General features: G+C 46.6%; 1 protein-coding gene across 5 annotated transcripts in view; it reads right to left on the bottom strand.

The window, feature by feature from the left end:
- The window catches only part of LOC147897774 (D-lactate dehydrogenase [cytochrome], mitochondrial-like), a 102,503-nt gene that overhangs the window by 33,947 nt on the left and 47,118 nt on the right, over positions 1–21,438 (bottom strand). For 2 of the 5 annotated variants that reach the window (XM_087380219.1, XM_087380218.1), the window contains exon 16: positions 4,443–4,573. The exons of 2 other annotated variants lie outside the window; for them this stretch is intronic. In XM_087380219.1, coding sequence (XP_087236345.1) covers positions 4,443–4,573 — 131 coding nt within the window. Of the gene's footprint in view, positions 1–4,442; positions 4,574–21,438 lie in introns of those variants that run through there. One more of the 5 variants, XM_087380223.1, reaches the window with a different exon arrangement.

Genomic DNA, 21,438 nt, shown 5'->3' on the forward strand with positions numbered 1-21,438 from the left:
ACGTCATAAGCGGCGGGCCTTCCTCACCCACAGAATGGACGAGGTGATCAGTTCATTTCGAGGGAGGGAATCCCACCGTTGGTTGGGGACTTCTATTGGAGGGGAAGCCACCTATACCCATCACAGACCCAAGTGTTTGGCACACTTATGCATGCTCTCTTTATGATGTCCCGATGCAGGCACCACCTGATATGTCCACTATGCCCAGGCCCACCACTTGCCACTTGTTCACTGCACAGAATGTGCAGGCTGCACTCAGCTGGCTTCATAACCGAAGAGCACAAGACCATGAGGGGCTACGGACTGAGCATTTCGATCATGGATAGGAGGTTTTGGCTCCGGTACTAGCATAGATGTTCAACCACGCCATATGTCACGACTTCCCACCCTCATGGAGTACCACCACCATAGTACCGATACACAAGGCAGATGACCCCATGGATACTAGGAACTATCACACCCTCATGATTGGCCACATGCTGGCCAAGATCTATGGATCGATACTGGAGAGGGAGATCAACAGCCATACAGAGGAACATGGGCAGCGTGCTCTAGGGCAGACAAGTTTCCGGAGACAGCACTCCACTCTAGACCACATCTTCACCCTGAGGACTATCATTGAGGAGGCGAGGTCGAGACACCAAAAGTCTATGCTTGTTTTGTAGACTTTCGGAAGGCCTTCGACACTGTCCCACGATCCCGCATGATCAGGAGACTACAGGATATGCAAATTCCAGGGGTTCTGATCTGGGGAGTGGTGAGCCTATAAGAGTCCGTCAGAGGGAGATTTCGTGTCCCAAGAGGCCTATCAAACTGGCTTGAGAGCACAATCGGAGTAAAGCAGGGATGCCCTCTCTCATCGACTCTCTTCAAGCTCTACATTGATGAGATTACATCTTTCATAGACCATCTAGGAGGCGAGGGAGCACCACTAGCAGACTTGAGGATACAGATTCTACTATACGCAAATGACATAGTCCTCTTGTTATCTTCAGCAGAGGGACTACAGAGACATCTAGATGCCCTAGAGGTGTTCTATAGAGAGAGAGACCCGATGGTTAACCTTGGGAAAAGACCAAGGTCATGATCTTCAACACCCCTTACACAGTGCTTCACTGACATAGCTTTACATACCAGAGTCAGCCAGTGGAGATTGTGCAATCCTACACATACTTAGGTGCAGTTTTCACAGGGCCAATTTTCACAATGACCCACGCAACCAGAGCACGACTCACACAAGGGCATGGTGCTTTGGCCCGACAAGAGCAACAGTGCTTCCAAGCGCACTTCCAAGATCCACCGATGAAGTGTTGGCTTTTCAACACTCTAGTGAGGCCGACTGCTATGTATGCGGCATCTTTTTGGGGGTGTGATATTTCAGCAGCAGAATGGAGGAGATTTGAGCGGCTACAAGTGATTATAGGTTAATGCCATTTTTTAGACAGTGACTTTCCTCCACAGAGTTTGGGACCTACCTCGCGAGAGACTTCCGAGGCTGGCACTAGAGTCCTCCATACGACTAGCAGAGAGTGGGGTAGGTGCAGCATGGTTTGCACGCATCACCGCATGGTTTTCCAGTCACGGCATTCAAATGGATCGGCTTCCCCCATTTCAGTATAGCATGGATGCACCACCCGATTTGATCCCACAGGATGAGATTAACCGCATCATACCGTTAGATCTCCTCCAGCTCCACACATCTCGCACTTGGGGGGGGGGGGGGGGGGGGGGCAGGAGTTCCCCACCAAGACCTAGCTCTACTATGACCACTTTCTCAGAGTATCGAAGGATGGGGCTAATCATCAAACCTCAGTATCTCGAGGACAGAGGAGTCTCACACGCACTGAGGATTGCCATCGGACAGATGCGGGTCTCGTCCCATTAGCTGAGGATCGAGGCAAGGAGAGCTGCACACATACCCAGAGAGCAGCAGACTTGCACCTTATGCACGATGGGGGTGGTCGAGACAGAGGAACACTTTCTATGTGTTTGCCCAGCCTACTATGAGATCCGAGGGCGCTACCACTGCCTTTTTCAAGAGGGGTACGGCTTTGGCCCACTCTCACGATTGATCCACTTCCAAGACCAGGTCTGTATTGGGCTCTACCTAATGGAGATGCGTCGACACAAGGAGACACTACTACGACATATTAGAGAGCAGCAGGATTGGACCACCGCACCATAGGTAGACCGAGCGCAAAGATAGGTCACGGATTTCTATGCATTTGACTCAGCTCCAAGGCACTCTAGGATAGAGGAGGAGGAGCTAGCCTACATGAGAACTATATGGATCAGTGGAGGCGAGGGACACAGAGACAGTACACGGTGCGACAGGCGACCAAAGCACACATGATTGAGGTTCGACCTATTTCAGCTCTCCTTAGGGGAGATTGACCGAGGCGAGGCATCACCCTTGACATAGCCCATCGGATCTAGAGATCGAGGAGATCACGCCCTCCACCACCACAGCAGACATCCCGACAGATGCAGATACGTGAGCTCTTTGTATCTCATCAGACAACCACCATGGAGCCTGGATACGTGGAGCCGATTCATGCACTTGGGACTCTAGCTCTAAGCACTTGATATTTTCATGCCACCCTCATGCTATTTTGCTACGTTTTTGCTATTTTATACTAGTATAGCATTTTAGTACCCAGCAAGGGCCTTAGTGAGCCCTTTGCCCCGACCCACAGTGGTCTGTATGAGTTATTTAATTCCGTACTTTGTCCAATAGGCCTGCAAAGCCTCCTGCGGACGTTAATCTCTCTCTCTCTCTCTTTCACACACACACAATCATGTAGCTAAACCAAATAGGCTACTTCCTTTGGCATTGTTTTTCACCTCCCAGCTCACCAAAGAAGAGTGGAGCAAGGAATATTGGTAGGCATGAGATGGTTCTCTAGATTCTGTCTACAAATGGACAGCTTACCCCCATTCTAGCACAACCTAGATGCCCCTACCATGTAACTGTCTAAATAGAAGAGGAACCAAGTCATATGATGAGAATTTCTACAGCTGCACACCTCCTGGTCTCAAATTGAGTTCCCTTGCACTTTCTATGAAGTGCAAGTTCTACAATACCCACCATCTTAGATTATAGAGAATGTTTTATTCACAATCCTAAAGACATTCTTATTCACTTGTCACATAAGGCTTTCTTTCTTTCCTTGTTTCTCTCTACATCACTGTATGTAATCTCTCCTCCTTTTGTTACATTCGAGCAAAGAACACTAGGAGAATCATCACGCTCCAAAATTAATTGTTCACTATGACGATGGGGGAAGGAGAGTTAGCCCATGACTTCCTTCTGAAAGTGAAGATTTTTAGGGATCAACTTGCAGCACTTGGCTACGTAGATAGCAATTAGTTGGCCATGCTTCTACTCAGGAAGCTTCCAAAGAGCTATTGAGGGTTGGTGACAACTCTCATCGCTTGAGAATGGACAAGGCCGATCACGTTCAAGGACGGATAAGGCTGATCATGCTCAAGGAACTGGGCCCGCTGTTGCTTCAAAAAGAAGCTAGATGAAGGTGTATGAAGGAAGTGACAATGGCAACGAGAAGGCTCTCATGGCCAAGAGCAAGATTGGCAAACGAAAGCCACTGAAATAGATGGATGCCAACAAATCAAATGGGACAAGGAGTATTCCGATGGGGCAAACAAGAAAGAGAAAGAATAAGAAAAAGTGCTTCTATTGTAACATGCCTAGACATTATGCTGAAGATTGCAAGAACAATAGGGTGAATAGGATCAATGCTTAGGCATTGACCAAGCCAAGGAGGATGACCAGTCCCCGACTTTGGTTTGTTCCTATCTTCTGAGGGGGACGACTGGATAAATCTGTTGGTGCCTTGGGATATTGGAAACTCGCAATGTTCATCACTTGAACTAATAATTGTACCAATGTTCCAGACTGGACCCAGTTGTTCGTGAATGAGTATGCATTGTGCTCTCTGGGCATGTGGAGAGGGAGGTGGAAAGACTGCCACATGGGCAGCAACAGATCTTCCTGCATATGTTCAGTTTAGAGCAGCCAATGAAGACACCCTTGTCAGCAAGTATGGCTGACGGTTCAAAGAGTGGGCTGGTTGTGGGCCGTGTTCATCCCAACCAAGAGCCCATGGTTAGGGTGGGAATGGACAGGCTCCCCTTTCTTCTCAGAGTCCTCTACAGGGTTGTGTGGGCTCAGCCTAGGATTTTTCCTACCTCTTTTTGAGGAGTTTTTGGCCATCTTAAGGCCTTATTTCATGCACTGCATGTTGTATTTCCACTTTGAGCTTACTCTTGCAGGTTTTGTTTATACTGAGTTAGAAGTCTTTTTCTTGGCAGGGGAAAAATCAAAAGATACCATGATCTCTTCCATGAAGAGGGCAACCATCCAATGTTACATTTATATTTGATGCATCACACAAGGGAAATAATAGCTAAGTCAATCCAACCTTCCATTTCAAGAGCTATATCCACCATGAGTGATGTGAGGCGTGTAGCTTCTTGTGCTTCCTTTTCGTTTGATGAATCAAACAAGATGAGAGTGTGGAAGTTACCGTCACCTGCATGTGAAAGAGTAGCGCTGAAATACCGAACTTAGTATCGTTGTATAAACAAACAAACTCACTCATGACTAGTACATTAGCTATGGGCGAAAATCTCATCTCAAATAAACAAAAACATCAAGAGGAACAAACCATGTAATAGCAATTCCAAACACGGTAATCCTCACTTGTAGGAAGAAACAAACTAAGTAGAACAAAAGGTATAATCAAGGACCAACCTTGCAGTGGCATTTACAGACGAGGGTTGAATGGTTGGCACTTCTCTTGCTTCCTTCGCTATTTAGTAGATTATAAGATTACTTTAGGTCACAACCCCAGTTCCAAGTAATATGTTCCTTCATGATGCATGTGCTTCAAAGTCACGTATTCACTTGTCACATACATGTTGAACAACATCCATAAACATCATGCCTGGAAGGTTCTTTGTGGATAACTGCTATGACAAGGATGTTGGATGGCACTTCTCTATTGTAGATTCGAGATATGTATTGAACCCCAAGTTGGTGACATATGTCCTTCACTCAAAGTCCACAAGGTACCTTGCTTACTCATGCAATGCCAATGTCACCGGAAAACGTGTTTTTGGGCATCCGAAACGCATGTTAACGTTTCTTAGAAATGTGTGAAACGTGGCATTTAGGACGAAATGCCTTTGGTACAAAATGGCACGCACGGCTGTTTTTCTGCGCCGATTCGATTCGCCTCTCCCTTGCTTGCCTTGCTGCCTGCAAAACACTCTACTCTACCCAGTACTCCAACCTCTATTCCATGCTCCAGCCTCTACTCCAACTTGCTGCCTAAGCCCTCTACCCCTTGCTAAGCTTCTACTCTACTCCCTTGCTAAAACCTCTACCCTACCTTGCTAAAGCCTAGCTGTAGTGTTATTTATGAAGTATATATAATATACATAAAATATAGTATTTTTACGCTTGTCTAGGCGAAACGCCAGCCAAAATCTAGAAACACATGTGACACTGAATGATCTATAAGACTAAAGAAAACCAGACAAAAGGCTGAATGATCTATAAGACTAAAGAAAACCAGACAGAAGAAGCGAAGGGGTGGGGCCACTAAAGCGGGCATTGACACCCAAGGCTGATGTTTGAGATGAGAATGTCAATAAAAAGAGATATACCGCAATGTCTCTACGGGAAAGTAACAAAGGCGTGTGAGAACCAAAAAACTAAACCAAAACATCATAGGATGGGGGGAAACCCCATTAGTGGACTAATCTATTATTTGACCATCTAAATGACGGAGTCTTTGTATGTTGTGAAGAGAATTGTGAAACTGAATATCAAGTTAGAAACAATGGTTGCTACAACACAAAGTTACAAAATGGAAGGGTTGGTGCAAGATTCTGCACTGCATGGACAGCCCCCATCACCAAAGGCCACGTCCGCATGGGGCCCTACCCCCCCTTCCCTGACAGGCCCTCCATTGCCATAACCTCTAATAGGCCCGCCATCCCCCCCCATGCCCCGTCCTTAAGCTACTTCGGGGCATCCCCTCTAATGGAGCTAGTCTCCAATCAACTCCCTTTCCTCTGAAGTCCTAAAGGGTTGGGCTGTGAAACTACATAGATGTTCCCTCTTACTATCCCCATAGTCTAGACGTTTCAGTCATTTGTATTCACCCCGAGAAAGGGGGTTTGTTGAGAGCCTTGGGCAAGAAGGTCCACCCTGCTCGGGTTTCCACTTTTGCCACAACAAGTAACAAGCTGTGGTCTCCGTAGCCGTTCGTGCAGAGTTCTAGTGACGAAATGATGTTCTTCATGGGACGCTAAATACAAATGGTATGACACACCATGTTGATTATATATAGGCACAAGGCAAATTGAGACCTGACCATTTCCCATACATGCCCAATACAATAGATTGCTAATTCCCTTAGATTTGATGGATCCTCCCCAAACCTCTCCTAATGGCAATTTTTGGCTCCTACGAAAACAATGGCTTCTCAACATGGGATCGAATACACGGATCTGATGACTTGGGCTCACAAGTTGGACACAACATTTCTGATGCATCATGAAGAACTAGATCCCCCGCCAAGGTGGACCGCTCAAACCTTTCAACACATGCCTCCGACTCCAAGAGGGCTCAGTTTCCCACCTCCCCATGGGTTGGGCAGTAGTGAGTTGATTGTATGCGTCAATAGAAAAAGAGGCTTATCATCAAATAGGAGTTGGCAAAGGAGGTCCTCGTTGGGTGCTCAGTAAATGTTTTGATGTTTCATGAGCATATGTTCTCACTAGTAGATGTTAGGTGACACAACATCGTTGGCTCTTTCCCATAGCTTCCATAGGAAGAGCAAGTATTCTCAGTATGACCTACAAATATATCGGGATTGTCGTTTGTAGTATACGTGTAGCTTAGGACCTCAAGTCGTATTCCGATGAGAGACGTAGGCTTAAGTGTGGTAAGTAAACATAGTGCATACATGTGTAAAAGGAACGTGTATCATCATGGTTGAGGTAATGAAGGCTTTCGTCTTCATTGGGGGTTGCAGGATTTAGGAGAAGTTTAAGGATTAAAAGGAGGTTCCAAGGTTTAAAAGAAGGTTCCAGAGTTTAGAAGAAAGTTCCAAGATTTAGAAGAAGTTCCAAGGTTAGAAGGAGGATCCGAGGTTCAGGGTAGAGTACATGGCGGAGAACTCGTCTCCCTCGTAGATCATGGAGGTTAAGGGTTGAGAAACTAAGGGTTTAGGAGGAGCATAGGAGTGGGAGAGGAAGAAGGTATAAGGACATGGGGGAAAGAAGAGAGAGGAGGGAGGAGGAGGACGGACGAGAAGGGAGGATGAGGAGGAGAAGGGAGGAGAGAAAGAGGATGGGTTGCAAGGTTGGAGGAGAGGGGAGGAGGAGTTGCAAGATTAGGACATGCTTTTGGACATGGAGTACAAGGAAGCATGGACACTTGAGACAATTGCTTGGGATACCAAAGTAGAACTCAACACAATGCCCCAAAGAGTGTGGGCTTCATTCCATTATGGGGTATTTATACAAGTTGGAGAGCTTCTCTCTCTGCATGTAGGAATTGTAAGACATTCACTCTCTACATGTAGAACTCGCATGTAGGAGTTGCATGCAGAACTCGCATGTAGGAGTTGCATGTAGAACTCGCATGTAGGAGTTGCATGTAGAACTCGCATATAGGAGTTGCATGTAGGAGTTGCATGTAGAACTCGCATGTAGGAGTTGCATGTAGAACTCGCATGTAGGAGTCGTATGTAGAACTTGCATGAAGAACATGCATGTTGAATTTCTAAGAGGGATTATTTCTAGCCTTATGCAAGTACAAGCAAAGCTTTGCGCTCTAAATCGGGCAAACTGCTTTCAAGACATACCTTCTGGTCGCCTGCTATGGACACAAGGGGAGATACTTGCATTTCGGTCTCTCCCTCTATTCTCCCCTTGGTTGCTGGTCATGATATTATTTCCCCCTCTAGAGCTCAATGGATCATTATTTTGATTTGAGAGCGTAAGATTGGTCTTCTCAATCTTTACGCTCCCAACAACAGAGGGAAGCAGCAGTTAGCGTCCCTTCAAAGGGAAGAGCAGAAGAGGCCCACAGATGCTTGGATTCAGGAGCGCCTTGCTGCAGCAAGGACTCATTTGCAAGCATTGTTGAACCAGAGAGCAGAATATGCCTTTCATGCACGAAAATCCTTTTGGATTCAGATGGGTGGCAAGGTCAACAAACACTTTTTCTCTACTCGTGGGCCCAAACATAGTAGAGATAGTGTCTCATAGCTTGTTGACTCAGACGGGCTATTACAGTCAGATCTTGATTCTGTCATGCGTGTAACTTCAGATTTTTTTGCATCCCTTCTTACTGCAGATCCGGGCACACAAGCTATAGATGATGCCAGAGAGGTTATTTGGCAGTGTATCCATGTACTAGTGAAGGATGAGATGTATGTTTCTCTGGATGCACCTTTTACCAATGCAGAATTCAAGACTGCATTACTTGCCCTTCACAAGGGCAAGTGCCCAAGTTCGGATGAACTTACCCCTTCCTATTTTATTACTTTTGGCAACAGATTGGTGATCACATTACATCAGCCCTGCAGGGCGTGTGGAACTCTGGTGAGATGCCAGACTCACTTACAAACATAGTTGCCAGCCGAAACGGAAACGGAGTTTCCGGTCCCCAACGGAAGAAACGGCAATATGATACAATTTATGTATGAAAATTTATTTTATATACATAATACAATTATCAATAGAGTGCAAATCATACATAATGCAATTATCTATACTTGAAGCTTCAAGCATCCATGCATCATTCATGCTTCTATGATTCTAAATTATTGAATGATGCTTCAATAATCTGAAGACTGAAATTAACATGTATCATGACTAACAAGTTTGACGTTACAAGAATCTGAAATTTAGAAGTTTGAAGTACTTTAAACTTAGCACACAAGTTGAAACTTGAAACTTGAAAGCATCCAATGTCCAGACTCCATAGATGATCATGATTCATGATCCACAAATTCCATGATCATGACTCATGAGTCATGCAAGACTCAAAATAGAAGCACCCATGGATGATATAAAAAAAAGCAGCTGCCACTTGGCACCAAGGTCCAAAGTATACTCAATAGTAAGCATTGTATCTACTATCATAAAAAAAGAAATAACATAGTCTAGGAATCAGGATGCATCATGTTGCAGCCGCAGCCTACAGGCTGCATGCATGATGCATCTGAAGTGTCATGACTAGGGGTAGGCTAGCACTGTAGTCTGTACAGTCGTAGTCAAGTGACAAGGACCAAGGTACATCACTACTGATCATCTGCATCATCCATGGACTCCTCATCATCGTCATCCTCTGCCTCCTCAGATGGGCTTGAGGCATTTGTGTCACTGTCTGAAGAAGAATCATCAACATCAAGATCAGGACCATCGGGTGTAACTGAAGTACTAGCACCATCTCCATATGGTTAAGTGTATGATCGTGTGTGGTGTGCTGGTGCTGACAGCTCCTCATATAACATGGTGTATATGTCCAGCTCCTCCCGTGGGATATCTGGTATGGCCTTCATCTTCTCCATGTCCACCTTGTCTACATTCACTTGGCGAGGTTCGGGGCAACCGGCGGCGAACTCAAGGAGACGGAGGTTGCAATGACAAAACACCGATCACTCCAATTGAGCCGTGCTCAATCTCTTCCTCTTCTTTGTGTGAAAGAGGGTCCAAGTGCTCCAGTTCCTCTCACAAGGACCGGAACTACAGTCCTGTGAGAGAACACGTATAGCAAGGCGTTTTTGCCATAAGCCAATTAAGCAGAGATAAGTATCAGGAACTTGATAATTTTAAACATATTTGTAGTAGATAAAACTTCAAATTACTTAACGACTTAGCTCTAACTAGTGGCGTTGTAACTTGTCTCTTACCAAAGTAGGAGTACAGTTGCCATATTTCTCCCACCAGGAGACAGGCTGCAACTGTGTCTCTCGGAGCCTAGCCGTAGGTCGACCAAAGAAGAGGCTGTGATTGCGGAACAATAGAAGTTCATCCTCCATTCTTCATTGCATCTTCAAGTCACCACCCGTCCAATTTTGTAGATACTGTTGCATCCCCTCCTCCAACTCGTCATTCTCATATTGCTCTTGACTGCGCTAGAGGGGATGCAATACATGTGCCACCGCATAAATTGGGTGGTGGAACCAATTCCACCACTTATTCCATATAGCACGGATGGACTCAACCCTAAATCATGCCACAAGAAATTAGAATGCATTATGCATGCAAAATTCATAGACTATAGATAATAGTACATACTACATACATAATACATATCTGAAAATTCCAAGCTTCATGATAACAAATTGCAATTTAGTAACTGCAATAATTATACATATTACAAAAGTAAAAAGTCTTACTTATCAAGCAATAGAGAAGTGTTTTTGTTGAGGGCCTCTCCAATCTTGTCCATAAACTCGTACAAGAGCCCTAATGTGCTTTCCTCCATGTCCGTGATGCGAAGCACCGTGTAGATTGGATTAATCGATTTGATTAATGCCTCCACCTGATTCCACTAAGACTCATCCATGATCATGCGGACAAATTTGATAGACTTTGCTTTATCTCTATCATCCCAATCTCCCCACTCCCAAGACACAACCGTGCGCAACAAGCCCTGGCACACTCGCACAAGCCTCTCCACCACTATGAACATGTAAGCAAACCTTGTGGCTGGAGGTTTCAGTAGCTCAAGGTCACTGTAAGCCCGATAGATGCTAAGGACTTTGGGTCTCTTCGTGATAAACTTCACGATACTGCGGGCTATGGAGAAGATGGCATCAATCCAAGGTATCTTCCCTAGGTCCTCGATCAAAAGATCAAGGCAATGTGAGGCACAGGGTGTCCACACAATCTTAGGGAACTCATCTTCTAACATGGCACCCATTGACACACAATTGCTCCCATTATCTGTCACCACATGCTCAACACCTATCTCCATAATGGTTGCCTGTATATACAACCATGTAATCACTATACCTGCAGTGGAAGCATCTATGCGTCTCAAGAACATGGTTCCCTTGCAAGAAGACACTAAAATATTATACACACTCCTCTTGCGTGTATCTGACCATCCATCGCATAAGAGTGTACATCCATGTTTTTTCCAAGTCTCTTTCAAGGGCTTCATTTAGTCTTCCACACATTCCCTCTCTCTTCTTAACTCTCTTGTCCGCAAGGCCTCATATGTAGGCCCTTCCCATTCATATCCAATGCGGCTCACGACTCTCATGGCCTTCCTCCATCGTGTAGTCTTCGCCACATGAAAGGGTATTGCACACTGTATGAAGAGCTTTGTGAGCTCACTAGTGGCCTCCTTCACTGCTTGCTTTTGCAAGTGTGCTTGAATGCTAGATCTTTGCAGTGATTCTCTTTTTCCCGCACGAGCATCCACACTAATTGATCCATGTGGCAAGGGTGTTCTTGTAGCACTAGGACCCGCGCTCGATGTAGTTGATGCCCCTCTACTTCTCTTTGCAGAACCCAATGTGCTCGCATCTTCCAATGGCTCAATGTCAGCATCCTCTTCTTCATCTTGCAGCCCTTGCCCTCCACTTTTTGCAACCAAGGTTGCCATGTGCACACGCTTCCATTCTGTTAGGCCACCTTTCACTAGAGCAAGCACAAACTCACAAGCTCCTACATCCTTGCTAGGAATACCTGTTGGATGGTCTTTCACCCGTGTGACAGACCCCATTTTGCTTATGCTGCAATACTTGCATCTCCACTTCTTGGAGCCACCGCCTCCTTTATAACTACCCAGGAGGGAGACATGGACCCAATAAGCATCTCTCGGCATTGAAGAGCATGGAGAGGTGAGAAGGAGGATGGAGAGGTCACGAGTGAGAAAGGACGGAGAGGTAGAAGAAGGATGGAGAGCTCAGAGGTAAAAGAGGATGGAGAGGTGGAAGGAACCTGGAGGATCAGAGGTAGAAGTGAAGGAGGATGGAGAGAATGAGGATGGAGAGGTTACAGGTAAGAGAGGATGGAGAGAAGAAGGATGGAGGAATGGAGAGCAGGCTGCCAAGCTGCAGCTTGCATGATAGAGAAGATGGAGAGAAGGATGAAGAGGATGGAGAGAGAAGGATGGAGGTCCGAGGAAAACGGGATGGAGAGTCCAAGAGCGAAGGATGGAGGGATGATCTTACAGAAGGTGGAGAGAGCAGCAAGGATGCACAGAAAGAGTGCAATGGGCAGGAGGCAGCGAAATCGTGATTTTGGGAATCTAGGTCAAAAACAAGTTTTACAAAATGGCGTTTCTTCAAAAAACGCCGTTTCCGTTTCTTGCCAAGAAATAGCCGTTTCTAGCAACTATGCTTACAGATAGTCTCATTCATCTCATTCCAAAAGTTTGTGCATGGCAGAAGTATTTTTTATAATATTTTCTCATTTTGGGAGACCTTAGAATGGGCCATGCAAAGCTGCCAGAGATTGGCCATTCTACTCTTGGACTTTGAGAAAGCTTACGACAGAGTAGACTAGGATTCTTTAGAGGGTGTTCTATCTCGCTTTGGTTTTTCAAATGCATGGATTAGAGGAGTATCCTCTCTCTATAGGTCGGCCCATAGCCAGGTGCTCATTGGGGGGCTAAGAGGGGACAAGTTTCAGATTTTCATATCAGTCCGCCAGGGATGTCCTCTTGCCCCTTTTCTTTTTCTATTTGTGGCGGAAGCTATGAGTATCTACCTTAGATCTCAAGCTCATAGTTATGGACTGAGGCTTCCTATCCGCCGGGAAGAAGAGCTCCTGGATAGTGAGCTAGCAGATGAAACAGCTGTCTTTTTTGATGCCACCCCCAAGACACTCACTTCCTTCTGGACAGCCTTGGATTTATTTTGCACGGCTACAAGTACACACATTAATTGGCATAAATCCAATGGTTTTTGGATTTGCGATGATGACACCCCGGATTGGGGTAATGATATTGGCTTCACTTGGGTACAGAGGAGCGTCTCCGTCAGATATTTGGACTGCCAGGTTGGGGTGGGCATCTCTCCCTCATAACAGTTTGCTCCGGTGTTGGAGAGCATCAGAAGAAAGCTCCTTTTTTGGAGCTCAGCCAAACTTGACTTGGCGTCCAGGGTGGTGGTAGTTAACCAAGTTCTTCTAGCCACAACATGGTTTGTATGCTCTTGTTGGTGCCACTCTAGGCATTGTATCACTCAGCTTAAGAGGCCCGTACCAAACTTTTTATAGAGTGGTCTAGATGGCACAACTGATGTTACAGCTAGGGTGGCTTCGGAGACCTTGATTCTTCCTACAAGAGAAGGGGGTTTGAATATCATCGACCCAGATCTACAGTGCACAGCCTTACTCTACAAGGTCGTTGTGAGAGGACTTATGCCCAGGCAAGAGCCTTCGAAGGATTTCTTTATCAGATGCATACAATCTCGCACACCCACTTCAGGAGAGGATACACCCTACCAGATGGGTTTTCACCACAGCCCACCTCAGATCTCCCTCTTCCCCTCTTATGGTTGCTATCCTGAAAACATGGGCCAGCTTCAGGAGTACACTTCGCAAGATTCCCCCATCCACACGCGAAGAGATTGAAAGGCAGTATTTTGAATGAGCATGGCAGACCACTTGGAGCTTCTCCTTACATGCAGTGGCCAAGATGGGAGAGGGGCCCTGCATCTACCGTGGGAGCATGGAAAGCATTCAAGAAGCTTCCTACAGACCGACAGGCCCAGATGGTTCTTAATCTCAGAGGAAGTGCAAGGAGAGTCCAACAGATTGATGCAGCCTTGCCCTTGGATTGGGTGGACACAAATAACATGCCTATTACTTGCTCTACCTGGATGGGGGCGTTTGGGAGTTCCTTTACAAATGATTGCTTTTCATGACACACACGAGGATGCCTTAGTCTTTGATATTTCTTCGGGGGGCAGGCTTCCAAATCCACAAACGATATCTTGTTATAGGTACCGTTTCAGCCAGTCAGGATAGTGGGCTTCATGGAGCACGGCTCTCTTTCATAGTGGTACTTGGATCTTGACCCGCTTCTCATCGCCCTGGGCTCATGGAGGCTGTGGCTCTATGGAGGTGTCCCAATTAAGTTTTTGCAGTGGGACCCTGGGGAATGGGAATGGATAGATGAAGGGCACCGAGAGAAGGGCATCCCCTTCTTTCATTACACGGTCAGTGATGCCAGGAAATTCCAGCTCAGCTGTAGGGGTTGGAGGCCTACCAGAGCTTCTCATTGGAAGAACCTTCATATTTTTGCTGACTTGCAGAAAATTTTTTGGCAGAGGCTCTGAAAATCCCACCGGAATAGTCTCTTCTTTTGGCTTTCTATCCATGGTGGGATAGCAGTGAACCAATGGAGATCCAGGTTCGGAGCTGACCCTTCTTGCCCTCGTTGCCTTTCTGCTTTGGAGACAATACAACACTACCTTTGGCATTGCAGACAGGCGAGAATCATATGGAAGGGGATGGCAAGACTTCTCAGCACTTTTATTCGCCTACCTTTCTATATGACCTGGGGATCAGTGGCTTGGCTCACTCCTTCAGGGCCCCAGGTCTTCTTTGAGAGACTTGACTCCTCTTGGGCTCTTCACATCCGACGACACCTTGTGGAGTCGTGCTCTCTAGAGGATGTTCCGGCCACTCCCTTCAGGGCTGCTCATTCCTCGGTTGACTCTCCATGGTAGGTCTTAGCTAGCTTTGCAGCATGGCACATTTGGAGAGCCAGATGCACTGAGGCTTTGGAGGATTCTCAAGTTCACCCTTCTCAGATCTTGGCCAGTACTTGGACAGGTACGGTACATACTTTGATGGCCATTTGGGCGACCATGCAGGGCTCATCTCGAGTAGCCTCCTCCAGGAGAGTTACTTTTCTCAGAGATTGGAGACTCTCCCTTCTTTGCTGAGACTTCTACAACGTTGAGTTGGCATTTTCAACCTCAGCCTTAGTTTCTTTCTACCTCATTCCTCTGAGATGTTTTTATTACATGCTTAGCATGTTGTATTTCTGCACAGAGCTTGCTCTAGCGAGTTTCTTTCTTACTTAATAGAAGTCTCTTTTTTGCAAAAAAAAAAAGCAGAGCTTTGCCCCTACTCTACACACATTCTGTTCTACCTAAGTCCATGTTGGCACAGAGACAACATACTCCCGGATCCATTTTATTACCCGTCCTCGGGTTATGGCTTATTGCAAGCACGTACCTGGATTGCCATGCCTTTAGTCCAGTGGCTGTGAAATTGTCGTGCGAGCCAATCCTGCTGTAAAACCTTGGCACCATACCAAAGTTTCCTCCCTCGTTGCACCGAGACTCTACCTCCACACAGAGTCCTAAGCCTAGAGGGGTGTTCTCCCAACTCACAAGTTCGAGAGCTTGATCGGGGCAGCCTCTGGAGGCTAGGTCCTTGGAACTACCTCGAGATTCCAAATAAGTATCCCCTCTCACTCAAGATGACATTTCAATCCTCAGAAAGGAAAAAGAAAAAACTCACCCTGCCGAGAAAAGAGAGAGAGGTGGGCAAAAAGAAAAGGGGATACATGGACAAAAAGGGGTGGTCAGGCTGCGTCACCAAAGAGGACACCACTGGCTGCAACAAAAGAGCTCTCAAACTAAGCACAAACAGGGCACGTGCACCAATATCCAGAGCAGGGATCCTTGAGACAGGCACTGAGACAAACCCCAACAAAAAAAACTGACTGAACATGAACCACACAGACTCGGAGAGACCCAAAAGACTACACAACCCGAAACAGATAAACTTAGAACTGAACTTTCCCCCAAAACTCAGAAAACAGCCAGCCTCAGAATTCTATGAACCCACAGCCAAAACTCCTAAGCTTCCATCAAGGACAACAGCACGCAACTCTCCCCAAAGTTGCAGTCAACGACCAAAGAGTGAAAGGGACTGGCATAACAGATCACATCAACCATCTCTGCATTACAAATCCTCTTCCAGCGTAAGTATTCTTCTCCTGCCCACAGAGTACTCCACGCTCATACTTCACGTCGCCAACAGTCCTTCAGATGATTTGAACCAGCCCATACATTCTTTGTATCAGCTCACGTGCAAACAATGACCGTCCTGCCTGTGAGGTAACCTTGCTCAGCCAACTACAAACAGATCGCCATCTCTGGGAACCTCCAGCGCCAAGGTCTTCTCAGCATCATCAGGCATCTACTTGGCCAAAGCCTTTATACGGTCAGCCTTGAAACGAACGTGTACCCCAAATTACAGTCAGCCCATGCCTTCAGATTTCATGGAGCTCACTGACATCCGTCGCCCAACCTCTCCTTCAACCACACTATCAACACATAGCCAAAACTCAGAAAACAGGACCTCGGTAAGCACCACCTGCACCACCAAGCTCATCATCACCGAGCACCTAGAGTCCATTTGTGCCAAGCATGCAGTTGGAGTTCCACCCCCCCGTCCCGTACGTATCCTTCACTCGAAGGGTGCTCCATCTTTTGCTTACGCACAACCTCTCTTTCTCTCCCTCCTTTCATATGGTCGTCCAGCCTTTTTTTCAAGGGTGCAGCAGAGATCCTTCCAGCAAGCATCCCATCGATCCACTCCACCCGTCAGCCAGAGCATCCTTCTTCTAGATCACGTAGCCACCTTGCATGCAATCCAGAAACGCCAATATCCTCATCACGTAACACCTCGCCATCCAAAAAGCTTGAGACGAGAATTCACGTAATCATGTTCACATGCACACCCTCCTTTCCAAATCAATTCGGCCAGCTCAACAATGACATTTTACCACTCTCAGAGATTTTCCCCCAAATTCATACACCAAGCATTAAATGCTCATTTTCCAAACTTTAGATGTTGATGCACGCATGGTTCTAGTTAGGCATTCAATCACTTGCATGCCACTTCTAATCTCCTTAGATCAAACCAACTCGACTCATGGGAAGTTCACATGACTCAAGACAAAAGGAAAAACACTCATGACATTATAAACATGTGACACAGGACAACATTTCGGAGCACATGGTATCACGTCACCACATAGACAATGTTGGAAACCATGCTCTGGATTATCCTGGTGCTTCCACATTGCATTTCATATCCCAGGAGCCCCTGCAAAGATATTTACAATCTCAAATAAATATTTACATAAATACAAAGCCTTTTGATGAGAGTACCCATTGACTCAAAACCATCACCCACTAGCTATGTGCATACCTATGTGCCTTCAAACATGCAACAAGTGAAAAAACTATTGACATTTTTTGGCATATCACTGGAAGCCCTCGATCAAACTTCCGATCCAACAGAGGAAGAGTTAGTAGTAATGACGTGCCAAAAAAAAACCTATAATGCAAACCTTAACAATGTTGTCTCCTAACCCAAGGGAAAGAAAGTTTAGCCTGCTATGCCCCGAGGTGTAATCCCCATATTCCCTAACTCACTACAGATACATGGTGACCTAAAATGCAGCATCTAGCCATAAAGGAGGTGACCCAAACTCAGCCTGAATGATCTGGTGAGGAACCGATGTAGCCGCTCCACACGGCCCACTCTATATTCGACAAGTCTAACCCCCAACATGGGCTGCTGTACATCCCCGCTGGGCGAACCAAGGAGTCCAAAAGCAATCCCTTGGTGCGTGGATTCTGAAAGTGCAAGCGGAAGCACTGCCTCTCTAGTCTGGCCAAGGAAGCATACCCTCTACTCAAGCGTGCCTACATCACGGGTCTTATAGTAAAGCTAGGTCCGGAAAAGATAACCCCAAGATAAGTGTATGATGAAACTATCTCAACACGTGACCCCTCAAATGTGAACTGCTCCTGACGCATGATGGCTCGAGATGTATTGAAGATCATGACCTTGGTTTTACCCAGGTTGACCTTCAAATCATGAGACTCACAAAAGGACTGTAGTGCGTCTAGGTGTCTCTGAAGCCCCTCTTGACCTTGGTTTTACCCAGGTTGACCTTCAAATCATGAGACTCACAAAAGGACTGTAGTGCATCTAGGTGTCTCTGAAGCCCCTCTGCCGAGGAAGACAAGAGGGCCATGTCATCTGCGTAGAGCAATTTATGGATCAGCGTGCCACAAGAGAGCAACCTACACCCCCCTGTGTCTACATCACTGTCTCAAGCTCGTCAATGTAGAGGCCAAACAAGGTAGGCAATAAAGAACACCCTTGTGTGATCCTGATAGTGCTCATGATCTCGTCTGTCCACCCGAATCCTATCCAAACTCTGCCTGAAACTCTCTCGTAAAGTACCATGACAGCTCAAATGATCTCCTAGTCATAATCCAAGTCTTGTGGGCACCGTATGAGGCGGGCTCTCGGAACTGTGTCAAATGCCTTGCAGAAATCCACAAAGCAACAAAAAACCCTCTACTTCCGTGCACTCGCCTCCTCGATGATACATCTGAGCGTGAGAATGTGGTCCATGGTTCCATGATCACGCCGGAATCCAGCCTGTCCTACTACTCTAAGTCCTCGATACTCTGCAAATCTGCTAACCTCAGAATCAAGTACTGATGCATAACCTTGGAAATGACATGTCCAATCATAATGGTCCTGTAGTTCTCCGGACTCATGGGATCCCCTGCCTTGTGGATGGGTGAGATAGTGTTCATGGTCCGGGTGCGTAGAAACCCCAAACAAACAGCTTCATTAAAGAGCTTTGCTAAGATCGGGGCTAGGAGGTTAATCCCATATGCAATGAACTCAGTGCATGGCCCCTCATCATCCTTCGCTCGACCATTATGAAGTCTCATTACGGCATCCTTTACCCCTCCTCTAGTGAAGAGGGTGCAGGATGTGGGGTATGGCATGTGTGAGAGATTAGGGACTGGCTGATTTGGGATGTCATAAAGTGTGCGTGCATAATCAAACCAAATCTCAATGTCAGTGAGTGGTGAGGGGGACCGTCCTTCTACAAATCTCCGCCAGAAGTCCTTAGAGTTGTTGCCAAACAAAATGTTCAGTAGCTCATCCTCGTTCCGACGAATGAAGTCTAGTTTCTTTCTCCGTACAAGTCTACGGTACTCGTGTAGCGTATTTGATGCGCTCGAAACACTGTTTTTGGTTTCGAATCTAAGTTGAGGCGTAAAGCCTTACACTAATCATCGTACCAGCTATTACAAAATAGGGTCCCAAGGGGTGGTGGGCGGGTGGAGTGGGTGAAAGCGTGAAGGACGGCCTCGTGTAGTGAGCAAGTGACAAGGCAGCACGATCCTCTAAAAGGGGTATGAAGTTAATATAAGCAAGAAGTATGTAGAGACGGCCAGAGTAAGTAGGTAAGTGATCAAGGTCAAAGCGTATATCGTGGTAGGTGGAGTAAGAACTTAGTGGGGTGGAAGGTGCTATGCAAAGGGAGGTGGAGATGCTAAAGAAAATGTATGTATGATCAGCCCCTGAAGAGAGAGCTGCTACAATGAAGTCAGTGATGCGAGATGTGAAGGCCCCTCTTGATCCTTCGCTCGGCCATTATGAAGTTTCATTACGGCACACTTTACCCCTCCTCTAGTGAAGAGGGTGAAAGATGTGGGACGGGGCATGTGTGAGAGATTAGGGACTGGCTGATTTGGAATGTCATAAATTGTGCGTGCATAATCAAATCTGAGTAAGAGTGAGGGGTGGGGGGGATCCGTCCTTCTAGAAATCTCCGCCAAAAGTCCTTAGAGTTGTTACTAAACAAAATGTTCAGTAGCTTCTCCTTGTTTCGACGAACGAACTCTAGTTTCTTTCTCCATACAAGTCTATGGTACTCGCGTAACGTATCTGATGCGCTCGAAAGATTGTTTTTAGTTTCGAATCTGAGCTGACGGCATAAAGCCTTACACTCATCATCGTACCAACTATTACAGAGTACGGTCCCAAGGGATGGTGGGTGGGCGGGCGGGCGGAGCGGGTGGCGAGGGGGAAAGTGTGAATGGCAGCCTCATGTAGTGAGCGGGTGACAAGGGCAGCACGATCCTCTAAAAGGGGTATGAAGTCAATATAAGCAAGAAGTATGTACAGACGGCCAAAGTAAGAAGGTGAGTGATCTCGGTCAACGCGTATATAGTTGTAGGTGGAGTAAGAACTGAGTGTGGTGGAAGGTGCTATGCGAAGGGGAGTAGAGATGCTAAAGAAAAGATATGTATGATCAGCCCTTGGAGAGAGAGGTGCTACAGTGAAGTCAATGATGCGAGATGTGAAGGCAGGGGATCCCATGATGTAATCAACAGCGTTGGAGCCTCCCCCATGTGGAAAGCATGTGAAACCACCTGAGGCAGGCCATCTATCAAGACCATTCTAGATAATGAGATCATGTATCCTCCCGAGGTCTAATGGGCATGTCCATAAGATGAGAATGAACCTCGCCCATCAGCCGAAACCCATAGCATACGTACCTCCTCAACGTCAATGTCTGGCAGTAGAGTGGAATCATCTCTGAAGTCGAGGAGTGGTACCTGACGGGCCCCTGTCCTCGCATTGAAGTCCCCCACTAGGAGGACTTCTCCATGACTAGAGAAGTCAAGGATGGAGTGATAAAGAGCAGCAAATGGAGATGTCTCATCCTCACCTCAGATCTCTCTCGCAAAGTGGGAGGTCTCAGGGGGGAAAGTAGCAAACTGCGACAAACAGATCCCGGCTGTCCATATGCCGAATCTGAATCCAAATAAACTTGGAATGTGCATCTCTCTGCTCTATTGAAATGGTCCCCATAGGTGTGGATCTGAAAAGGACTGCAACTCCACGTGAACCTCCAACTCCCCCTGTATCCTTCATCTCATCTCTATAGGCACACTCCCATGTATATCCGCTGGCTACTGGAAGAAGGCGCTCTAGACTCTGATGTGTCTCTGTATAAAAGAATATGTCGTGACCTATATAGGATTCCGAGAAGTTCCCTGGTTCTGACCATAAGGTACCATTACAGTTCCAAATGGTGCAGGACAGAGTGTCGAATATCTGAGTCTCATAGACCCCGCTTCTCTATGTAGGGGAGGGGGCAAGTGCCCTACGGGGACCTGTAAGAAGTCATCCCTCTCGTACCATTCCCACTTTCCCTCCTTTCAGGCCTGATCTACCCTTGCGGGTTCCCCTTTGGCCACGTCAACCCATCTGGATGTCTCCTCAATAGCAGATTGCATGCTCGCAATCTATGCCTCGATAACAAGGGTACTCCTTGGGACTGTGTATATGGCTGTGACCTCCTGCTGGAGTCGCATGATATCCTGTCTGAGTCCCTGAATGAGACCAGCCTGCTCCCAAATGGCCCTAGCCTGCTCCTGTATGATGCAGCTCTGCTCCTAGTTGAAGCGGACTTGCTCCCATGTGAAGCGATTCAGCTCCATCTCACGCTCACAAAAATTATGTATCTCCATGAGCAAGGTCTCCCAAGCCTCGGGTGTATCAGCCCACCCATGTCCAAGC

Source organism: Dipteris shenzhenensis, chromosome 10 (genome assembly GCF_047967505.1).
Source record: "Dipteris shenzhenensis isolate YYH24624 ecotype China chromosome 10, Dip_SZ_1.0, whole genome shotgun sequence".
In the NCBI taxonomy this organism is placed as follows: domain Eukaryota; kingdom Viridiplantae; phylum Streptophyta; class Polypodiopsida; order Gleicheniales; family Dipteridaceae; genus Dipteris; species Dipteris shenzhenensis.